Source organism: Drosophila nasuta, chromosome 2L (assembly GCF_023558535.2).
Source record: "Drosophila nasuta strain 15112-1781.00 chromosome 2L, ASM2355853v1, whole genome shotgun sequence".
NCBI lineage: Eukaryota > Metazoa > Arthropoda > Insecta > Diptera > Drosophilidae > Drosophila > Drosophila nasuta.
The window spans coordinates 3,867,640-3,888,852 of NC_083455.1; the positions used below are offsets into that span (position 1 = coordinate 3,867,640).

At 39.6% G+C, this 21,213-nt stretch overlaps 3 protein-coding genes across 5 annotated transcripts in view; 2 read left to right on the plus strand and 1 right to left on the minus strand.

Annotated features, from left to right (window-relative positions):
- Positions 1-10,309, minus strand: part of LOC132798787 (LIM/homeobox protein Lhx3) — a 33,228-nt gene extending 22,919 nt beyond the window's left edge. The window contains exon 1 of the mRNA XM_060810764.1: positions 8,655-10,309. Coding sequence (XP_060666747.1) covers positions 8,655-9,066 — 412 coding nt within the window. The 5' untranslated portion in view covers positions 9,067-10,309. The remainder of the gene's footprint in view (positions 1-8,654) is intronic.
- LOC132791278 (uncharacterized) lies at positions 4,971-5,951 on the plus strand. Of its 2 annotated transcripts, none has more exons than XM_060800140.1 (2): positions 4,971-5,125; positions 5,185-5,951. In XM_060800140.1, exons 1-2 carry the CDS (start codon positions 5,057-5,059, stop codon positions 5,398-5,400), a joined length of 285 nt encoding a protein of 94 aa, XP_060656123.1. In that variant the 5' UTR covers positions 4,971-5,056; the 3' UTR covers positions 5,401-5,951. The 2 variants fall into 2 exon arrangements, with proteins under 2 accessions (XP_060656123.1, XP_060656130.1); XM_060800147.1 differs by having other exon boundaries at positions 5,000-5,129.
- Positions 10,310-14,146: 3,837 nt separating the features above from the next.
- LOC132798830 (3,4-dihydroxyphenylacetaldehyde synthase 2) lies at positions 14,147-20,505 on the plus strand. Of its 2 annotated transcripts, XM_060810816.1 has the most exons (3): positions 14,147-14,359; positions 14,434-14,668; positions 19,144-20,505. In XM_060810816.1, the coding sequence occupies exons 1-3, from the start codon at positions 14,280-14,282 to the stop codon at positions 20,362-20,364; spliced, it is 1,536 nt and encodes a 511-aa protein (XP_060666799.1). In that variant the 5' UTR covers positions 14,147-14,279; the 3' UTR covers positions 20,365-20,505. The 2 variants fall into 2 exon arrangements, with proteins under 2 accessions (XP_060666799.1, XP_060666798.1); XM_060810815.1 differs by lacking the exons at positions 14,147-14,359; positions 14,434-14,668 and adding an exon at positions 17,946-18,541.
- The last annotated feature ends 708 nt before the right edge of the window (positions 20,506-21,213 follow it).

Sequence of the window (21,213 nt, forward strand, 5' to 3'; positions counted from 1 at the left end):
TGCTGAGACCACCTGTTTAGATACGCTTAGACAAAAGCCCGTTGACATACAATGGGCATAGCGATGTGGAAAATAATCACAGATAACATAAAAGAATAAAAGGCGCATTCCCTCCGTCTCCTGTTTGCCCTCTCTCTTCCACGCTCGTTCTGTCTTTCTTGCTCTCGCAAAGGGTTGGCTTGCCAAGTGATGTTGATGCTTGGAACAACAGGACACTCGTGGAGAGAGAGAGTCAAAGTCAGAGTCAGTAGTAGCCAGAGGGTTGCAGATGAAAAGACTTTATACTACCCAGCGACAACAGGCACGTTAATAGGCCTCATTTAATGCCGACTGGTCTGTTATGCATGGTAGATGGGTAAGGGCTTTGTGTCTGCAGAGAAGGTCTATTTGGTATTATACAAGATTAACTATTTCTTCAAATGGAAGTGCATTGTGTGATATGTGGGCAGGTACAATAGAAGGCTCAATATTTCAAGTATAATATATTTACATATATAGTATGAAGAAGTCGAAGTATATCAATTATATCCGCCTAATATATACTCGCTATAATCATTACCTGAAACTCATCGTAGGTTTCTTTTGCAGACAATTGTGGTTTTGAGTTGAAGTACTGTTTTCCGATATACATCGTTTTTCAATATATTCTAGGAAAGAAACTTTTTTTGGAGAAGCAGACATCGATGTACAGCATTTCGAAGTGCAGCTTGACATGTTTTCTTATCGAGACATTTATGTACGGGGCCATGTAGCCGGTGAAAATGTAAACATATACGCGTATGTCTCGTCTCAATGGGCGAATCTTGTACCCAACCCCGTTCAAGTATCATTCCCCCCATAGATAAGCGTCGAACACGACTTCAAGACCCCCGAGCCAAGACTTGGGACTGGTTACTACGAAACTGGAGGTTTCTTGACAGTTTTCTATGATATAGAAATAGAAAAGAATGCACACGTTGCGTATTTATAGATACAAGACTGGTACAAGAAGCTACAACGTACTTTTCTTATATGCCACATTATGTCTACCTTATCGTGACCTGTTGTTGTTGTTGTGCTGTTTTTCAAGGTATCGAGTGAAACGGTGGACAAATATTTGCTGTTGGCAGCGACATCGGCAGCAACAGCAACAGCAACAAAAACAGCGACAGCGGCTTGTTAGAGGAAGTTTTTGACCCGCAACCCGACTACCAACTACCAACAACAGAGCGGAGAACAGAACAAAGTGGCGATAAGCGAACTGCAGACATGGCCACACTAATTGCGGAATGATAAAAGATGGTAACCGCTGCCGGTCGCAACTGAAAACACGTAATTGTGCCAAGATTTCGACTTTAGCATATTCAAAAAGAAAAATGAAATAAAAATAAAATAAATAAAACTCAATTTTGTTACGCCAAGCAACCAGGACGGAACCGAGGAACAAACGAACGAATCGTTTCTATTTGCCTAAACCGGCCCCCAAGGAATACTCAAAAAATACTCGTAGCGTTGCCAGACAACATAAATGTTGCTTAAGGGTGTTCGCTTTGTGGTGTGGTGTAGGGGTGGAGGGGGCAGCCTGAGGGGGTTGTTCTGTTGGCAGCTTCAAGAGTATTACATAAAATATAAGAAAAAATTATGATTTCCACTTGCGCGAAAAAAACGAAACAACATCGAAACAACAGCAACAACGACAACGATGAGCTTGGCAACGAGAGTAGCAGCAGCAAGGATGTCTAGGGGCTGCTGAGGGGATGTCGAGGGGATGCTGAGGGGATGCCATACCCGCTGCTTAACTGTCAAAATCATGTAATTTAATAAAGTTCGCTGCGGGATATTGTTTGTATAGCAGCATCTAAGTACCGCATGCTCGACGTATCCACTTTTCCTGTCTCTTCTTGCATGCTTTGCCCATTTTACAGCGCGACTTTGGCAGCTGCTATGTCCTCCCCTGTCCATCTTCCTTCGAAACGGGAGCCTCAAAGAATGCTGCAGCCAACGGCTTGCCAACCAACATCATAGTACTTTTTATTTTTATTTATATTTTGTATTTTGCATTTCACATTTCACATTTTGCATTTTTTATGCTTTTCTACATTTTTAACGGCACAGTGGCTGCAAATCAGCCTAAAATGTGTTCAACTACTTAGAAAGCGGTTTGGAATCTAGGTAATGAAATGAAATAGATCTTTTAAAGAATTAAAGAAACCTTTTAATTTATATACAATTAAAATCGTATAAAATAAAGTAAGTCAACGAAAAAAGAATCATATTCAATTTGCAAAAAGATCATAGTTATGACTTATTGAAATTTTCATAAATTAAAAAATTTTTTAGATATACAAATTTTATGAACTTAGAATTTTATAATAAATTTTTTTTTTATAAAATTATAAATAGTCATAATATTTTTCGAAGATGAAACCTGCAAAGCATTATAAATTGGTTAACACAAGTTTTAATTTTTTTCTAGAATTTTCCTCAAATTTTAAAAGAAAAAGATTTGTAATCTTTGCAATATACAGGATTCTCATGACATCTTCCCTTCCTTTTCCCTAAAACGTCAGGCTATATTTTTCAGATATTCGAGCTTTTCGTTACACTTGACATTTTCGTGCAAAGTTCATATATACAATACATATATTCTCCCATCCAGAAATTTAACCCGAAAGTAAACTGATACATTTTCCTTTTTAGTATATTTATAATATATAAATTGTATAATGGTATAATCTATTTGGCACAAAAATTTATAAAGATAATCTAAAGCTCGTTAAAAAGAAAAAACAACCATCTCGTATTGCACTTAGACAGCTAATAACTTGAAAATAAAATGTTTAAGAAAAATGGACGAACATCGACTTTGCATGCGGTAGTAGATAATATGTAGAACTTAAGGTCATGACCAGAACAGGAGTATATCAGGAAAATGTCTCGGAACAATAAACGGGCAGTTTTAATTTAGAGATATGAACGGGATTACAAAGATTGAGTTTCGGTATTGGCGGAAAAAGTCATGTCATGGCCTTTGGGTGACATGTTTATCTAACTATTCTCACTGACTCGTGACATGGAATGACTCGAAATTCTATTGGATTGAACGAATGCGTCAGCAATGGACACTGTGGCGGAAATACTCTTCAGAAGCCATGACATAGCCATTGGGTAACATGACTTTTCCGCAGACTCGTGCCATGTGATGACTCGGAATACGATTGAGCAGTCGTTCGATTCGCTTCAAAGTCTACGATGGCATCCGATACTGAGTCACATTGTACTTAAGATTAGCTGTAGTGCTCATATGAATAGATATTATTCATAGTGTGATGAGTAGAATCCAAAGTCAAATCGAAGTCTTCAATGGAAGATCTTTTGATATGTTGCTATGAATATTATTGCCTGAGGAAGTACTTAAGTGTTCGCATTTATTTTTAGATTTTAAACTCGTGCAAAGATAGTTAAAGCAGCACTTCTACCAATAAATAGAGTAGTCCCTTGTACCTCTCCGCTTCTCAGTTCCACAGTCTATCTCTCAGGGTGTGTGTGTTTGTGTGTGTGATTTTTTAGCAAGCCGCTTTCATATTTTATTTTATTAAGCAAAAAGGAAATGTACAAGTAAACAGTGACTGCAAACACGCTCGCACACACATTCACTCCCACCTACTTGTTTTGCAGTGTATGTGTGAGCTACCCCAGACTAGGAGAACACGCCCCCTCCACTCTCCTCATCGCAATGTCATATGAACGCCCCATTATTTACTTAACGTAAGTTAAACATTCACCTCCACCTCCTACCTCTCTACCCTCTTCGCCTCCACCACTTGCTACCCCCTCCCAGTATTGCCGGAATTGCTTCTTTTGGGGCATTGGGGTTGGGGTGTAGATGTGTTTGTGGGTTGGGGTTGCTTGGGGTTTTCGTTGCAAAAACAAAAAAGAAAAAAAAAACAGAAATTCTCGTAAAGTGGAACGTGAGAGGATGGAGAGGACAGGAGTGGTAGTAGCTGTGTGGGGAGTGGGGGCTGGGGTAATGGAAGCCCACTTGGCTTACCTGCCAGCAAAGGCTGCCTAGTCAAAGAGCTGTCGTCGATGCTAAGCGCAAGTTCCGTCTACGTCCCTGCTGTGTGCCGTCTCCAAGCTTCTCTTCTCACTCTTCCACTCCCTCAGTGTCTTTCTCTCTTTGGACGTCCGGGTTTCTGAGTGGCGTAAACAAACCGCCATGAAATATGCAGCAGGCTTTCCGGGAAGGCGCACAAAAAATGATTTATGTGGACGCCATGGAAAACAACGAACAACGAGCGATGAACGATGAACAACAAAAAACAAACAACAACAAATAACAAATGCCCAAAAGCAACAAAAATATTTGTAACAATAACAAAATCAACTGATTTCTCAACTTGGCTCTGAGCCCACTCGCTGCAGAGTTCTGTCTCTTCCGTCTCCCCGTTTCTCTTGACCTGCCTACCATCGACCATTTACCATCCCATTTTCTTTTGTTACTGTCTTTTCCGCATGGCTATGAGAAATGTGAGAATCCAAATGTTGCCGCCTGAAAACTGAGGATCTAAGTCAGTTTCTTTCTAAGATTTAGAGAAATTTAAGATAATTTTTAAATTTACTAAAGATTATAACTAACAGATGAAATAATGTACTTTAGTTAAAAAGGGATTACGCTGTGGATAGCTAAACATATTCACATGTTCCTAAACTTAACTAGAGCATCATTTGAAACGGATTGTAGAATGTTTGTCGACTTTAGTATTCATACAGGTTTATTTGTAACCAGTGTAATGGGATTCAAAATGGATTCAGTACTGTTCTTCATAAAATGTATAGCGCCTTAATTTTGTTAGTTACAAATTTTTAAGCATCAAAATTTCCAAATAAATTTAAATGCTGAAATAACAGTTATCTGATAAATTAATTGTTTCTTAAGTACTTCGGTTTTGCTGCCTGAGGATAAAATAGTTTTTGCTATCCGGTGACAAATAAAAAAAACCCAGTTATCTTTGGTTTTATTCACAAAACACATTTTTAGGTCCAAATTGCATAAGAATAAAATAAATGTTAAGTTATGAATTCGGAACCGCAGATGAATTTGGAAAAAAGTCAGACGCAACTTAAAGGAAACGCATGCCATGATGTCTGTAAATAATATTGTAAGATCCAATGACATTAAACTATATTACTACCAATCACTAGATGACCGATGTCAATTGGGCAGCCTACAACGCGTTTCGCTGTGATCTGGCCAAAGTGCACAAGACCTTTTGCTGCTGCACCCAAACGGATTTTACCGAGGAAGTCGGCACGTTGACAGACCCCTCGCAGGGTTGGAAGTACGTAGGGCAGCCGGCGGCACGATGGAGAAGCAAAAGCTTACCTCCAAAATGCAGGGAAGCAATATGGAATCAATGAAACTGCCAGGCGAAGCTGAGAAGCAAACACCACAAAGCAGCGTCTCAAATGGCGGCGAGAAGCCGCTCAAAACTCTGCTGGAGGCAAGAGAGAAACGCGACTTGCCGCACAAAACCAACTCTGAAAGCAGCTGTGAATCCTATTTGAAACCCACAAACTGCGAAGAACCATCCACCTCTGGTCTGGGATGTGCAAGCGAATCCTCCATTAGTGGCTGCAGTAGCATCAGCACCATTGGCAGTGCTCGACTCACAGAGTCTCAAACATCAGGATATACTACCGAGAGCAGCTACCAGACGGCAACAGCGGACATCGGCAGCTACGCTAATCCTCGACGATCCAGCAATTATCTGCGTGAGATTCATGTGGGCGTGGAGCGCAGTGCGACGGGACGTCAGATCCAGGAGATACGCAGCGATCTAAGGAGTCTGCTTTGCAATGAGGTTGCACTCATCAATGAGGTATCGGGAGGTAGACAACATGCCATCTATTTGATTGCGTATAGCTTTATGTAGATAAATACATGCTCCAAATTTCTAGTCTTACTTTAACCACTTGCTGTACTAACTAATGATACTGTCTTTGTACATACGTCTTTTTGGACGAATGGGAGGCATCATTCGCTTGTTGACATTATGACAAATTGCGTGCGCAAAAGGCAACAAAAGCCGTGGGTTCCTTTCCTATTCAGGAAGGATGTCGGAAGGAAACAACAAGGCAAAGTGATACGCTTAAGGGCCGTCATAACCCAGCAGGCTGGCAGACAGGGGAAAGCCGGGGTGTTCCATCTACGTTAATAGGAAAGCCACACAAGGAACGGCTAACGAACGGCACGCGGCAAGCGGGCGGTCGCCCGGTCGAGCGACAAGTGCGCGAGCGCTTTGCTCGAGGGTTGACTGTGGTTGTACCGAGTAGGAGCGGGGCAGGGACGGGACGGGAGCAGGGGTTGCTGTTTGTCCAGTGCTAAGTGCACGACCAAAGACCATAGGCAAGTGGAAATGACAAGCATATTTACACAATTTTTGACAGGCCCGAAAAAACAAATGCGATACCGAGCTGAAACTCAAGTTCGAGCCGAAGGAGCTGCGAACGGGTGAAACCGAACACCCGTGGGTGCAGCGAACGTTCCTCACTCCCCTTGCTACGCTCTCACGCAGCAGCACCAGCAGCAACAGCAACAGCAAAGGCACGCACCCAAAACTCGATAAATATGTTTATGTGCAAATAACAAAATATTTGTCGATTGCCGGTTCTTCAACTGTGTGCTCAGGCAGCAGGGGTAGGAGAAGGTCGCTTCGGGGAGTTCAGGGAAGGGGGAAGCACCGCAAGCGCATAATTCAATTTTTCTGCTCGTTTTGCACGGCGCTCAATGAACGTCGCTCAATTCCGCTGGGATGTGTCCATGCGTTGTATGCAACTCGGGATTGGGTCTGATCTGCGCTGTCAGGAAGTTTTTCCTCCCGTTGTGTGCATATTAGCGACACGTGGCCTCTCTTTGCGTCTCTCTTTCGCTCTCGTTTCAGCCTGGGCATATGCGGTTTTAGTCCTTGCCCCGTTATTTATTTGTTTGTAATTACGTGTGTTCTAAATAAAATCCCGGCGCACTTGAAAATGTAACGCGTCTCCCACTTCGCATTTTCATTCCATTTCAATTTCCTTCCCATTCACCAGAGCACGGCATGCTCTTTTCAATGCTGCGCCACGTGCTTGTCGTGCCAGCGAGTCAGGTTGGGATTGTATAGGATTGGGTGTGGCTCTGACTATGGCTCTGACTCTGGCTTTTGGCTCTCCGTTTTCGGCTTTCGGCTATTCCCTGCGCATTAGCGACAATAGCTGTAGAGCCATCGCCTAAGCCATTTGGACATTGTCAACAATTTTGGGATACTATGTACTTTGGGCTTTGTCTCCGACTTGACTGCGCAAGGATGACGCGTGTCCTGTCTCAATGTGTCCCCAGTGCGTGAGTGTGTGTCTCCATTGTGCCAGTTGTCAACAATTTTTGGGCTGGCTTTTAGCTGCGGCCTTAGCTTGTCAATTGATGTCTGTGTGGGATCGAAAAACATGTGAAACATCGAACTCATAATTGTGACAGCCTTTGCCCACCACTTGGATTTGAACTAGGGAAGAGGATTTCGCGGATAAGTTAAGGCAAAGCTTAAGAAGATGTGGTAAAAAACAAAACTTAAATTTAGGTGACATCGAATGGTTTTAGAAAGGTTAAATATTCTGAAAGATATGATTCTCCACGATGCGAACTGTGAAGTAAATCATTAAGTCCTTTAGCGCTAATTCAGTAGTATATTTCTCATTTAAATTAACAAATTATTGCTTGCTTCAAATACAAATAAGAACTTAATCTTTTATATAATTTGATCGAAATAAAAGTTTTTATTATATAATAAATTAGGAAAAATTAAAATATGTATGGAAATTAATGAAAATATTGGAAAAAAAAAACAGCAGAAATGAAGTTTAAAACAAATTTGGTTTGGAAGCAAATTAACTTCACTTATTTTTTCGAATGATGATTATCTAAGAGAAATATAGTTAAGGATTGAAAAAAAGAGCGTAAAAAAAGCTGTCGACATCGAACAACGGATTAACTTATATAATGAACTAAATCACTTAGGATCGTGTGTGTTTAAAATAAATTATATTCACTTTTGAGTATAAAAATAAAGTAACTGTAATAAGCTGCAAGTAAATATTTTAATTATTTACAGCATATTTGTGTATTTTGGTCTTAGGATCCAAAAAGAGCATAGAAAATGAGCAAAACCAAACGAGTGAGATAATGCACTCAGTAGAATGCGAAGTTTTAGTGTCCTTAATTGAAAAACACTTAAGCTCTAAGCAGAAAAAGCTTTAGTTCTAAGTCCTCACAAACGCATTTTTCTGTCCCTTGGCCCCACAAATGCAACGCACGCCACACAAATGATCTCTTTTCAACACTTTCAAAAACAAGCTGAGCCACACCCAACTACACCCACATATACACCTATGAACGCACACACACATGCTTACATAGTTAAATCAGAAAACAACAGCGAAAAAGTTTGCATAATTAAAGGCATAAATAAACAACTGTCAGCTAGACGAGAGAGAGAGGAAATAAAATGGACAAGCAGCGAGTGGAAGTGAAATCCATTCGAAGAGACAGACAGACAGACAGACAGGCCGAGGGAATGGCCAAAAGGCAATTGTGATGACGAGTTGGCCTCGTCTTGGCACCTGGCTAAGATCTTTGTACTCACCCTCAAGCGCTCGATTCCTTGAAATCAAAGCGAGCACCAACTCTGGATTTGGGTCATCCTGGTCGACAGGCACCACACCGCCGACTCCGACACCGACGCCGACTCCAACACCGACTCCAGCATGCTGTTGATGATTGTGCTGTCCGGCAAGCAGGTGCGATGCCTGCGGCGTGGGCGGCAATTGTTGTTGCTGCTGCTGCTGCTGTTGATGAATATGCTGCTGATGCGGATGTGGATGTGGATGCTGATGCTGGTGATTATCCATGACTGACAGATGCTGTTGCTGCGGCTGTGGCTGCGGCTGGTGTTGGAGCTGGTGCTGGTGCTGATGCTGATGCTGGTGATGATGTTGATGTTGATGCAGCGGCGGTGGCGGTTTCAGGGTTTGCATCATCTCTAAAGCCAGTTGCATGCACGCTTACGCTCTCAACTCTAGCAACCACAACAACAACAACAGCAACCGCAACAACAAAAGCAGCAAGCTCAGCACAGATGATTGCCGCAATTTCTGATTTTTCAATTTTCTCTTTTTTGTTTTTACTCTATCTCTCTCTTTGTCGAAGGGGCAAGAGGGCGGGCGGATTGTCACACGTGTCGAATGCGGGTGCTTTTTTTTTGTTTGGGGGGTTTCAGGCACTTTACCGTGGTTAAATATTAACTAGTTGCATTAATGTGCCTGCATTTCGTAATAAATTGCATTAACTTTTCAACTATATAATATAAATATTATTAGCACAAGATTTACACTCGCGAGGATAACGAGTAACGAGTCGCGAGTAACGAGTACGAATACCGCTCACCGAATGATCCAACCTTCTACGGCCTGCCGCGGCAAAGAGGCGGAAATGTTAAATCACGAGGCACGAGTTCTGTTTTTAGTTTATATTCTATTCACAACGTTTGATGCAGGCGGCACTGTCTACAGATAGCGCTAGATTGGATCGTACGGTTGTTTGGTTGGTCGACTGGTTGGCTGGTTGCCTGGTCTGTTGGTTAGTTGTTGACTGTTTAAGAACTGCCACTTGCACACACGGGGACTGCTGACTCTGGCACTGGCAATGGGACTGGAACTGCGGCACTGTGGCCGCTGCCGTCGCTCGTCTCGTTTCCCGACGCATCGATTTTTTCTTATCAGACGAGCGAAACGCGCGGCGGTTTCTTTGGTTTCGTTCACTTCGGTTCGATTGTGCGACTATGCGAGTGTGCGTAAGAGTATGTGTGTGTGCTTATGTGTGTAAGTGTGTTCTTAACAGTAATGTGCTTGACTTGCATTTACTCGCTGCCCTTCCATATCCAATCGAGTCTCTTAAGTAATAGTTCTAACTTCAAGTATCTGCTTCGCACTAAACAACAATGATTCTAAGACAAGCATCAATATTTAGTGAAGTGTAGTGTAGTGTTATGTAGTGCAGTGTGCGTCAATTGACGAGCTGCATATCTAGCTACCGAAATGTTACACTCTCAAGTACATTATGACTCCTAGAACTGGAACAAGAAAAACAAATTACTCGCAAATGATGTAAAGAAATGACAAGCTGTTTGTTTGTGTTTGGGGAATTCATTTCTCGCACTGACAGTTCTTGAATTAAAAATTAATTGTTTTGCAACATTCACAAAATGTATTCTCCATTTTGTAAGCTCATTAAATTTCACTTCTTTCATTTATTTATTATATTTAAATTAAATTGAACTAGTATCAAATCCTTGTTTTCACTGCCAATGCACTATAAGAATCTTTGTATCAACTTTATTTTAATTCGCACAACTCACAATTGATTTTGTTAATTTACTACAAATTTATAAATTCTTTTTATTTATTTATTTGATGTGTTTCAGTTAAATTGCTGTTACTTAAACGTTTCAACATTCACTGATTCGCCATTTTGCGACGGCAATTGGCAACGCGACGGCAAAAGAAAGTTGCGACAAAATGGCGGCGGCTAAACGACGAATGCTCGTTAGTAGTAGACACGGCACGGCACGGCAACAGCACGGTAACGGCACAACGTGGCAAGAAGGCATGGCATGGTACAAGTGTATGACGGGGCATGGCAAGGCAACGCTGGCAAAAGCTGACGGCCGTCTGTTGGCTTGTTTGTGAGGCTTTTTTTGTTGCCTGCTATTTGTGGCACTCGCGCTGCATTTTTTTGCGCACTTTTTGACGCTTTTGTTGGCGTTGTCGCTGCTGCTGCCACTGCCGCTGCTGCTGCTGCTGCTGTTCCTGCAACTGTGACTCGACTCCTGTTATTGTTGCAGTTGTTGTCGCTGTCGTTACTATTGTTGCTGTTGCTGTTGCTTGTGTGAGCTTTTTTTATTTGACTTTTACGATACTTTTTATGTCGTTTGCCTTTTTGTCTGTGCGTGTGCATGTGTGTGTGTATGTGTGTGTGTTTGTTTGTTAGTGTGTTTACCAATTGATCTTAATGTGACACAAATGATATGGTAAAATCTAGGCAGCCTGGATAGCAAGCAAACACAACAATTGAGGAGGCGACGGCAACAACAAAAACAACAAAAACAACAACGAGCAACGAACAACGACAACAACAGCGACGACGTCGTCGACATTTTTATGCTGTTTTTAGTATGCGCAATGTTATGCTCAACTATGGCGCCCCCAGCCCTTGCCCCATCTCTCCTTGCCACTCTCATTCGCAACCCCATACCTTTTCCCGTTTCCGTATCCGTTCTTATTCTCGTTCTTATTCGCTATGCGGGCAGCATTACAATATTTTGCCAAAGCTAAAACTTTAGCAAAAGTTTTGCTCTCGAGAATTTCGAGTTATAACTGCAAAAATGTATTGCAAAGATGGTGGCAACAACTGTAACGGCGGCGAGAGCGACGGCGACGGTGACGGTGACGACGACGTCGGCAGCAAGAACAACAAGAACAACAAAAGCAAAAATGAAGCAACGCCTGGCGACACCTTCGACGTGGCCCCAAAACAACAGTCAACAGCACTTAAAAGTCAGCGACGGTAGTGGCATAGCACAAATATGAGAAACTTAACTCAAAAGTCCAAGTCAATACGCTCGGTCAACAGAAAAGCAACAGCAGCAGCAGCAACAACACCAACAACAACAACAACAACAACAGCGTCGACAAAACTTTTGCTAGTCTTCCCTTCCAGGCCCAAAGGCAAGCGCCGCCCCTTTATATTGAAAACATTGGAAATCGTTGATAATAGCAAAAGCAACAGCAACAACAACAACAACAACCTCATATCGGGAGTAGCTAACAACGAATGCCCCGCCGCTGTTAGCATTTTGGTCATGCGCGAGAATCCGTCGTTATCTTATCGCTGTCGACGCCATTAAACTGGAAATTGCTTGGGTGGGTGGCTAGGGTGGATTGTCCAAGGGTTAAAGGCATTCCAGCGACTGCGCAGTGCTTTGGGCTGCAGCGGGGCGAAACAGTCAATCATCTTGAGTCACCCTGTGCACAGCAAGTAGAAATACCCTGTAATTACGGAGCAGAAGGCGGCATAACAAATAATGCAGAACGCTTATTTTATCATCAATATGCGAAAACTATGCTGATGAGTAAAGTAAAATAAGATAGAATAACTGAAAAATGAAATCAAGTATGCTAAATAAAACAGCTAACAAATTATTTAATACTTTATTAAATATTTCTGTACGCCTAACAAGCTTTATCAGGCATTAACGTGCAAATTAACATTTTGTAATTGCAATATTGTAATTGTCTTAATCAAACTGAATAATACAAATAAAATAAAATAATAATTGCAAACGAAAGTATTACAAAAGAGCCTGCACACTTGTATATCTTCATAGTATGCAGGGTATCTGCAGATTGATCATTCACGGCGAGAACATATTCGTCTGTCTATCTGTCTGGAAAACTGTTACTGCTGCGTCCTGGTGGATACAAGTACGCCCAAACCGCCAGCATGGCATTTCTGTTTTCGCATTTATTTATGAACCGCTTAAAGCGCGCCAAACACTTTGAACCCCACAGGCTGACACCACCCCAACCACAATGATGTACATTAGTGAAGAACAACAGCTGGTGGTCATACCTTGACCGAGTATCGCAGCAAGCGAATACGTTTCCACTAGATAGATCTTTTTAAGAAAATACCAAATAAAGTATACAGAAAAGTGCAATCATTTGAACATTATCGATTTTTATTGATTTTCTTTTGGGGTCCACACATTTTCTCCAAGTACTCTTAAAACTCCACTCGCATACGGTGATGAATTAGATCGCTTAAAGCGGAATTTAATCCATTTTTTTGCATTGAACTTTCAACGTTGTGACGTTATAATAATAAGCTTTCTACATATAAAAACTTGGATAACTTGACTAACAGTGACATCAAATTTAAAGCATGACCCTGAAATTTTTTTTTACAAAACAAACTTGTGAAATGCAGACTGCATTGGCCCGGCCCCCTGACCGGATGCATTCCCATTCCCATCCATTGAGCTGCGCTTACAAAATACCAGATGAGTCTATCTAACTATCTATTCGATAGACACGGTGACTGTGACTTTCAAAATTTTGAGCACGGTCACATGACAGGGCGAAATGGGTAAAGACTGGGAATTGTTATGCATTTCAGTCATTTAGATACAATTTTTGCCAAGTGACAACAGACAAGACAATGCTATAATAGTAATAGTTATTATAAACCGGATTGTGACAACAATGGATCATCCATTAGGTGCAGAGAGAGAAATGTGAACAGATTAACGGATTAACGGATTTAGGAAATGCAATGGAAATTTAATATGAAATATTCTAAAGTTTACATTTACTAATATTTATCAAAAGAATAAGATTAAATTATGATTAGACGATGTTTTATTGGAATTAATTCTGTTTATTTTATTATTTATTCTCTCAGATTTTAATGTTACAATATAAAGATAATCCAAATTACAATTGTGACCTTCTAGCTGTGGAAGTTTATAATTTTTTCTTATTTATATACATCAATGGCTTAATATTTATTCAAAATTAATTTTCTATTTAATTTAAGAGCTACACTGACCTGTTTAATATCGAAAAACATTTATTTAGAGTTGTATACTAATTGGCCTGGCCTGTTTTTCCCAGTGTAGTCGTTATATTAGACAATTAAACGCATTTCATTAAAATTTCTTGGACGATTTTCACGTTTGTTTATGATTTTTTGTTTGTAGTTTCTTTATTATTATTGTTATTATATTGTGTGTGTGCTTTGCGCTGCTCGTGAACTATCTTAATGCCGTTTTCGGAACATCGTCAGAGTTACATAAATCTCGCCAATGGTATCAAAAACTTGCTGGCTGTGCACATTTTTACACATGTCTCTGTCAAGTATTGTTGAAAGTTTCGTCTGTCTACTGGCACAACGGCCTACGTCGAATCGTTTGGTCTTAACGCGCTCATCGCTTAACGCTTAGCGGTTAGCGCTCGAGCTTAAGCTTAACGCTTATCGAGGCTTTGACATGTCGCAGCAAGTTCATTTGTGTATCCGAATGTCAACGGTGAGCAAGTGCAAAAGTCTGACAGCGGAGCTACAAACTAACTAACTAATAAGTGAATCGAGCGGATCCCTAAAACAAAAGGATACTATCTTACTTACTTGTTCTGTCTCTCGCTGCTCAATCACAATGGACTTTGATGAATTTCGCGAGTTTGGCCATGCTTCAATTGAGTTTATTATCAATTATCTGAGCAACATACGTGACAGGTGTGTGTGTGTGTGTTTGTGTGTGTCTTTGAAAAGTGTTCTTTATCCTTTTAAGCTGTTCGCTACTTCCACAGAGATGTTCTCCCAAGCGTGGTGCCCCACGAGGTCATCAACCAACTGCCGAGACAGATACCCGAGCAACCCGAGCACTGGCGGCATATATTGAACGATTTGGAGCACATTATCCTGCCAGGATTGACACATTGGCAGTCGCCCTACTTTAACGCCTTCTTTCCGTCATCGACATCAGCTGGCTCCATCATCGGAGAGCTGCTCATTGCCGGAATCGGAGTTTTGGGCTTTAGTTGGGTAAGTCCATTAATTATGCATTGTTATTCGCTTGTTCGTGTTTAGTGTAACAAAAAAGGGGAGATACTAAGATAAGCTAAAGTGCGCAGCATAGAGACATGTATGTGAAATGTAACCAAAGAATGAAACGCAGGCCAAAAGATTTCTTAGCAATTTTTGTGCCCTTTTCATCCCCAAAGTCACTGTAAATACAATTTTCAATTTCTTGCACATTTACATCACTTACTCGAAGGAGTTTTAACTAATATTAAAGCCATACATTACTATCCCTAGATAATTAAGAAAGTATTATCATTAGTCTGTAGTTTTTATAAAGAAATATTGGAATTTAAAGAATATAATTCTGAATAATATAATAATGAATAAACTTACTACACCCTTAAGTGATAGTTTCTCCTTTCGATATTATTCGTAATCTTCAACAATATCTTTGAAAGCTTCTTTTAAGATTTTTGCACCTACACAACCATTTGAACAGGAACAGATTTAAGGCAAGCATCGACTAAACACAAAATTTTGTCGCAAACTTAAATATTAATAAATAATTGTAAAATAAATGATTTATAGATACATTATTCACAATGAAATCAAATATGAGACGTTTCCGTTTTCTCTTTTATGTTGCATTGTACTATACTTCAACTCGAAAACGCCAAATCCTTCAAGCTTGCCAGAACCTATTAAAATTATATATTATTAAAAATAAGAAAAACTGTCGAACTACCATATGCCTCTTAGTTTGTAAGCATATTACGTTTGCATTCATTACAGCTTACTGATTCTAAACACATACATATAAATCTTCTATATAAAATGAATGAGGCATAAAAAATTAAAATGAACATAATCTGCAACTTAATACTTGCATCTTTATATACAAATTTGGGTGCTGCTATAGTCTCTGATATCCATGCACTCACAACTTCTCTGTTGAAGATTTTTGTAGACACTTCATATTAATACTGTGATACCACTTGTTGTCTATTATTTGCGTGCAGAGGGTAAAAAACAGAAAAAGTGACACTTGAAACTAAAATATATATATATATATATATTATACATATATATATGTATAAGCTATGTTGATCAATTTTACCATATCTACTTTACTTTATCTCTCGCTCGATTCTTAGATTCTTTTTCTTTCTTGTGATAATCTATATGTTTGCATAGTATGAAAAGCAATGTTGAATATATTTGTTGTCCATTTTGTCATCGCAATTTGTTCGTATGTATTATTGTTCATATCTTTACTTTAATGCTTGTGTCAAATCGTGTTAGGCATATGTTTTTTATTGTCCATCACTCTTGTCTTAATTGTTTTTACTTGCTCATTGCAAAAATCTTGCCAAAGTTTAAAATTTATTCAGTTTAACGACGATCTCTATTATGATGGGTTAAAGAAGACTACTTTAACAATATGTTTATTATTGCAAAAAAAAACAGAGTAGTTTAAAGTTCCATATATGTACATATGTATCTGATTTTGCTGGTAGTTTTCTTTTTTTTTCGCACGTCGTAGTAGTGAATAATAAAACCACTTTAAGATTCACTTTCAATGAACTTATATTGACATTTTTGCTGAAGTTGTACAATTCACTGACAACAATAAAAATGAAGAAACGACTTTTATTAGTGTTGTACTTAAAGAGTACGCACAATTTTATTGTGGCTGAAGCCCAGTAAAATCTGTTATCGCAATATTTATAATGCTTTTTAATTGCGAAAAAGAAAAAGTATCATGAAAAAAATAGCAGACGAAGGCTATATTGGATACCAATTAACAAAATTTAGTTATATTTTTTTAACATATCTGCTCTCTTATTTTTTATACCAAGTAATTATCGGTTACAATAAGTAAAAGTAATATTCTTAAATGATTAATTTATTCTTCATTCTTAGATTTTTGTATAATAATATACAGTTCAGTTAAAGTTATTGCACAAAGAAATTTGGAGATTTCTAATCAGGTGCTATACCGATTCACTTTTATTCCATTTTAAAAGAAAGAATAATAATACAGATTAATACAATAACAGAGGCAACAATAACCAATTTAGGCAACCACTGCAATCACGTTAGAATTGAATAGATAATCAATTAATACTGATCATAAATATTTATATTCGTAGGAATAACTTAACTGAGTAAATATTTATATATATGTAAAATATATGGATATATATGGAATACACCAAATCAGATAGTTTTCCCATTACAAGGGTATATTCATTTTATTAGTCAAAATTAACATAATCGCCAAATTGATCATTAAATTCAACTTTTATTATTCTTATTTTCATAGTAAATTGGGATATTGGCTACAAATTTTATAATTTCAAATTTTACCATACCAATGATTGTGGCATTAGCCATGCGACACATTGCATTACAATAGGATATTGCAATTTATTGAATTAATTTTTACCATGCTATTTTGAATTCCGAAATCAATAGTTGTGGGTAAATGAGCATATCGATTGTACTTTTGTCATATCTTTAAAATCACACAATTACATTTTTACTACACAATACATATTATCTTATTACTGGACTAATATTAATTATTATCTGTCTATTACCTGTTGAAGCGAGTAAATAATGTATTTAATATGATTATGAATTTGCATAAGACTCTCTTCAATAGATGTGTTATTCCACTTACTTATTTACGCCACAAAAACTTTTAAAATTATTGAGAAAATTCACTTAAGGTTTCTGAGAAAAGAAAAAAATCATCGTATATTCTTATACTTTCCATTTATGTCGAATTTTCGTAATGAAATTGAATGTATCATTCCACTATAAAGGTAAATTTCCGAACAAAACAAACTCTCAAGAAGTGCATGCAAAACCTGTTGGTCGAGAACAGCTGCGCACAGTTTTTGAGCAACTGAGAACAGTTGTTAACAGCGCTCTTACAAACAGCAATGAATGTGCACATTTTGATGCGTCAATAAATGATTCAAATAATGTCGCTTTAAACACATTTAATGAAAATGTTCCGCTCCAATGGATAGTGTGTATTTATGATGTCTGTATTTCATAAATATACTTTATTAACATTATCTGTGTTGACCATTATGAAACTACTTGTACTATGGATTCCTTGCACTTTCTGCGGCAATTAAATTAGAAAGGAGACAATGATTTCCATTGTTATCTAGTTGGCTTAGTTTATAGCAATTAGGGGCCCTAACAAACCTATCATCCAGTCGTGGCAATCACTGTGTGTCGCCAGAGAGACGCTACACCCAACAACTCTGGCTCTGATTCTCAGACTGGCTCTTTCTCCGGCCTCGGTTTTGGGCCTGGGTCTGGGGTATAAAAGCCGGTGTACTCACGGGCTGCGGTCACAGAGTGAGCGTTAACGTTGCAGTGGCAGCACAGAAAGAGGAACGACTATTAAGTGGGCCAGGTGGACTGTTGGACAGGTGTTTCGAATATTGTAAACAAAACAAAAGAGCAAACAAATCGCGAAAAGTGCAAATAGAAAAGCGCTAAACAACAATAGAGACCACTGGAGATTGACAACGAAAACGTGAAACTAATTCTAAAATGGATGCCAAAATGTTTCGTGAGTTCGGCAAAGCGGCCGTTGACTTTGTCGCCGACTATTTGGAGAACATACGCGATCATGATGTGCTGCCCTCCGTGGAACCGGGCTACATGCTCCAGCAGATGCCCAAACAGATGCCTGAATCACCAGAGGATTGGAAGCATATTCTTTCCGATATTGATCGTGTGATCAAGCCGGGCATCACCCATTGGCAGTCGCCGAATATGCACGCCTATTATCCCACCAGTGTCTCCTATCCATCTATTGTCGGAGAAATGCTGGCCAGCGGATTCAGTGTCATCGGTTTTAGTTGGGTACGTGCAACAGCTGCAGGTGAAATCTCACCGAGAGGGTCGATTGTTTAATCAAGCTAAATGGGAGCCCTTTGTTCCGCTCTCCGAGACGAGACGAAACAAGTGAAAGCTATGATAAATCGAGAGCTCGCCAAACTGGTTGTCAACAAGCTAAGAAGAACAATTCACACTGATTGCATACACAATCGGAATGGGGTCAAGTTCAGCTCAAGAGTTTGTCTTGTTTGAATCCAAGAAGTTCTTTTGAATCCCAATAATTTTAATTTTTAAACGGAAATTTAAAATTTTTGGTTAACAAATGTATTGCAGTAACATGTTATTGTGCATTTTCATTAGAGATTTGAAAAGTTATTTTATTGAAAATAGAAAAAATTCTACACTAGTAAAGAGTAAATATCGATAGTAAATAAAGTAGGTAAAAAACCGAAGCGGACTATGTTTTTTTGTTGCCAGAAAGTAGAATTCCTAATTATTAACCTTATGTTAATACATATGCTTAAGATACAAATTAACGTTGTTATACTAAATTCAGGATATCTTGATTAACATAAATCAACATACTATTGAACAACATTAAACAACGATTTATCTGATCTCTACAGATTTGCAGTCCAGCTTGTACTGAGCTGGAAGTAGTCGTCATGGATTGGCTGGCCAAGTTCCTGAAGTTACCCGCGCACTTTCTGCATGAAACCGAGGGACCAGGAGGTGGCGTTATTCAGGGATCCGCCAGTGAGGCGGTTCTCGTTGCTGTCTTGGCTGCCCGAGAGCAGGCGGTGCGCAGGGAGCGCGAGAGGCAGCCAGAACTCAGCGAAAGCGATATACGTGGCAAACTGGTCGCCTACTCCTCCGACCAGAGCAACAGTTGCATTGAGAAGGCGGGCGTGCTGGCTGCCATGCCCATTAAACTGTTGCCTGCCAGCGAGGATCTGGTGCTGCGTGGTGCGGCTCTCAAAGCAGCTATTGAACGAGATGTAGCCGCTGGATTGATACCAGTGATATGCGTTGCCACTCTGGGCACAACAGGCACGTGCGCCTACGATGATATCGAGTCTCTGGCGAGCGTCTGTGAGGAACATAATGTGTGGCTGCACGTAGATGCAGCTTATGCCGGCGGCGCCTTTGCTTTGGATGAGTGTGCTGACTTGCGACGTGGTTTGGATCGTGTGGACTCATTGAACTTCAATCTGCACAAATTTATGCTGGTGAATTTTGACTGCGCGGCTATGTGGCTGCGTGATGCCAACAAAGTGGTAGACAGTTTCAATGTGGATCGCATCTACTTGAAGCACAAGTACGAGGGATGCACACAGATTCCGGACTTTCGTCACTGGCAAATCCCTTTGGGACGTCGCTTCCGTGCCCTCAAGGTGTGGATCACATTCCGCACCCTGGGCGCTGAGGGATTACGTGCCCATGTCCGCAAGCACATCGATTTGGCGGCACAGTTCGAGAATCTTGTGAAGGGGGATTCTCGCTTCGAGTTGGTGGCTCCGCGTGCCTTGGGATTGGTCTGCTTCAGGGCCAAGGGCGACAATGAGATTACGTCACAGCTGCTGCATCGTCTGATGGAGCGCAAGAAAATCTACATGGTCAAAGCAGAGCATGGTGGGCGCCAATTTCTTCGCTTTGCCGTCTGTGGCATGGATCCCAAGCCGGCGGACATTGAATTCGCCTGGACAGAGATTGAGACACAGTTGACTCAGCTGAATTTGGAGGCAGACCAACAGCCGTTGGAGAATCGGAAGGCGGGTGAAATTGCCGAATTGACGCAACACTTGACAGGGTTACAGCTACAGATGGATGAGACGTTGCAGCGCTAACTACGCTGAATGTGCAATTTAATTAACAATTACATTTTACATATATAGATGCGATATTTATATTTAATTTTCTTTCAACTGTTGACACACTTGCAGTTAGTTAAGGTTTAATAAATGAACACTCTCATACTTGAGTACAAATTCGCGATTATTTTTACATATCTTATTTTCAATTAATCAATTCAAATTCAAACAGTGGTTGTTGTTATCGATATTTAAGGGGAGCACAAGTGTTGCCAGATCTGGGAAATTGAAACTATGCTAACAGTGTGCTGTTAATGTTGCAACAGCAAACAACAAAAGCGATGTAAAAACAAATTTTATTTCGAAAAATTTTAAAGAGATCAAATCGTCTATATTGTCAATTGAATGTTTTAGATGGCATGTACATTTTTAGAAAAATGCGGAAATAATAAACGATTTAAACGAGTTTGGAAATATATGAAAATGTTTAACAGTATTTATCTGTATTTTGATATATAGACTCTGGAAGTATCTGACTTTTACTCAAAATTAAGTAAATTAGTAATAAATATTTTGTAATTCAAAAAGCAAATGTAGATACAATTTCTACAAAAAGCCATGAGTATAGTCATTCGTATTTTTAATTTGTGCTAAAAACATATGCAATAACGAATGCAACAGCCGTTACAAAGGTGTGGGCATCTCAAACGAGTCTGTTAAGCGTATTGCAAAAATGTTATGCTCAAAGTGGGCTGTTAACATCTATCAGCTGGTTATTGTTTACGTGAAATTTTTGCAAGTCGAAATAACAATACGCTGACATAGAGCAGATATGGATATTGAGTTGAATTTATTAATAAAGAAGAACAACTTAATTTTTAGCCC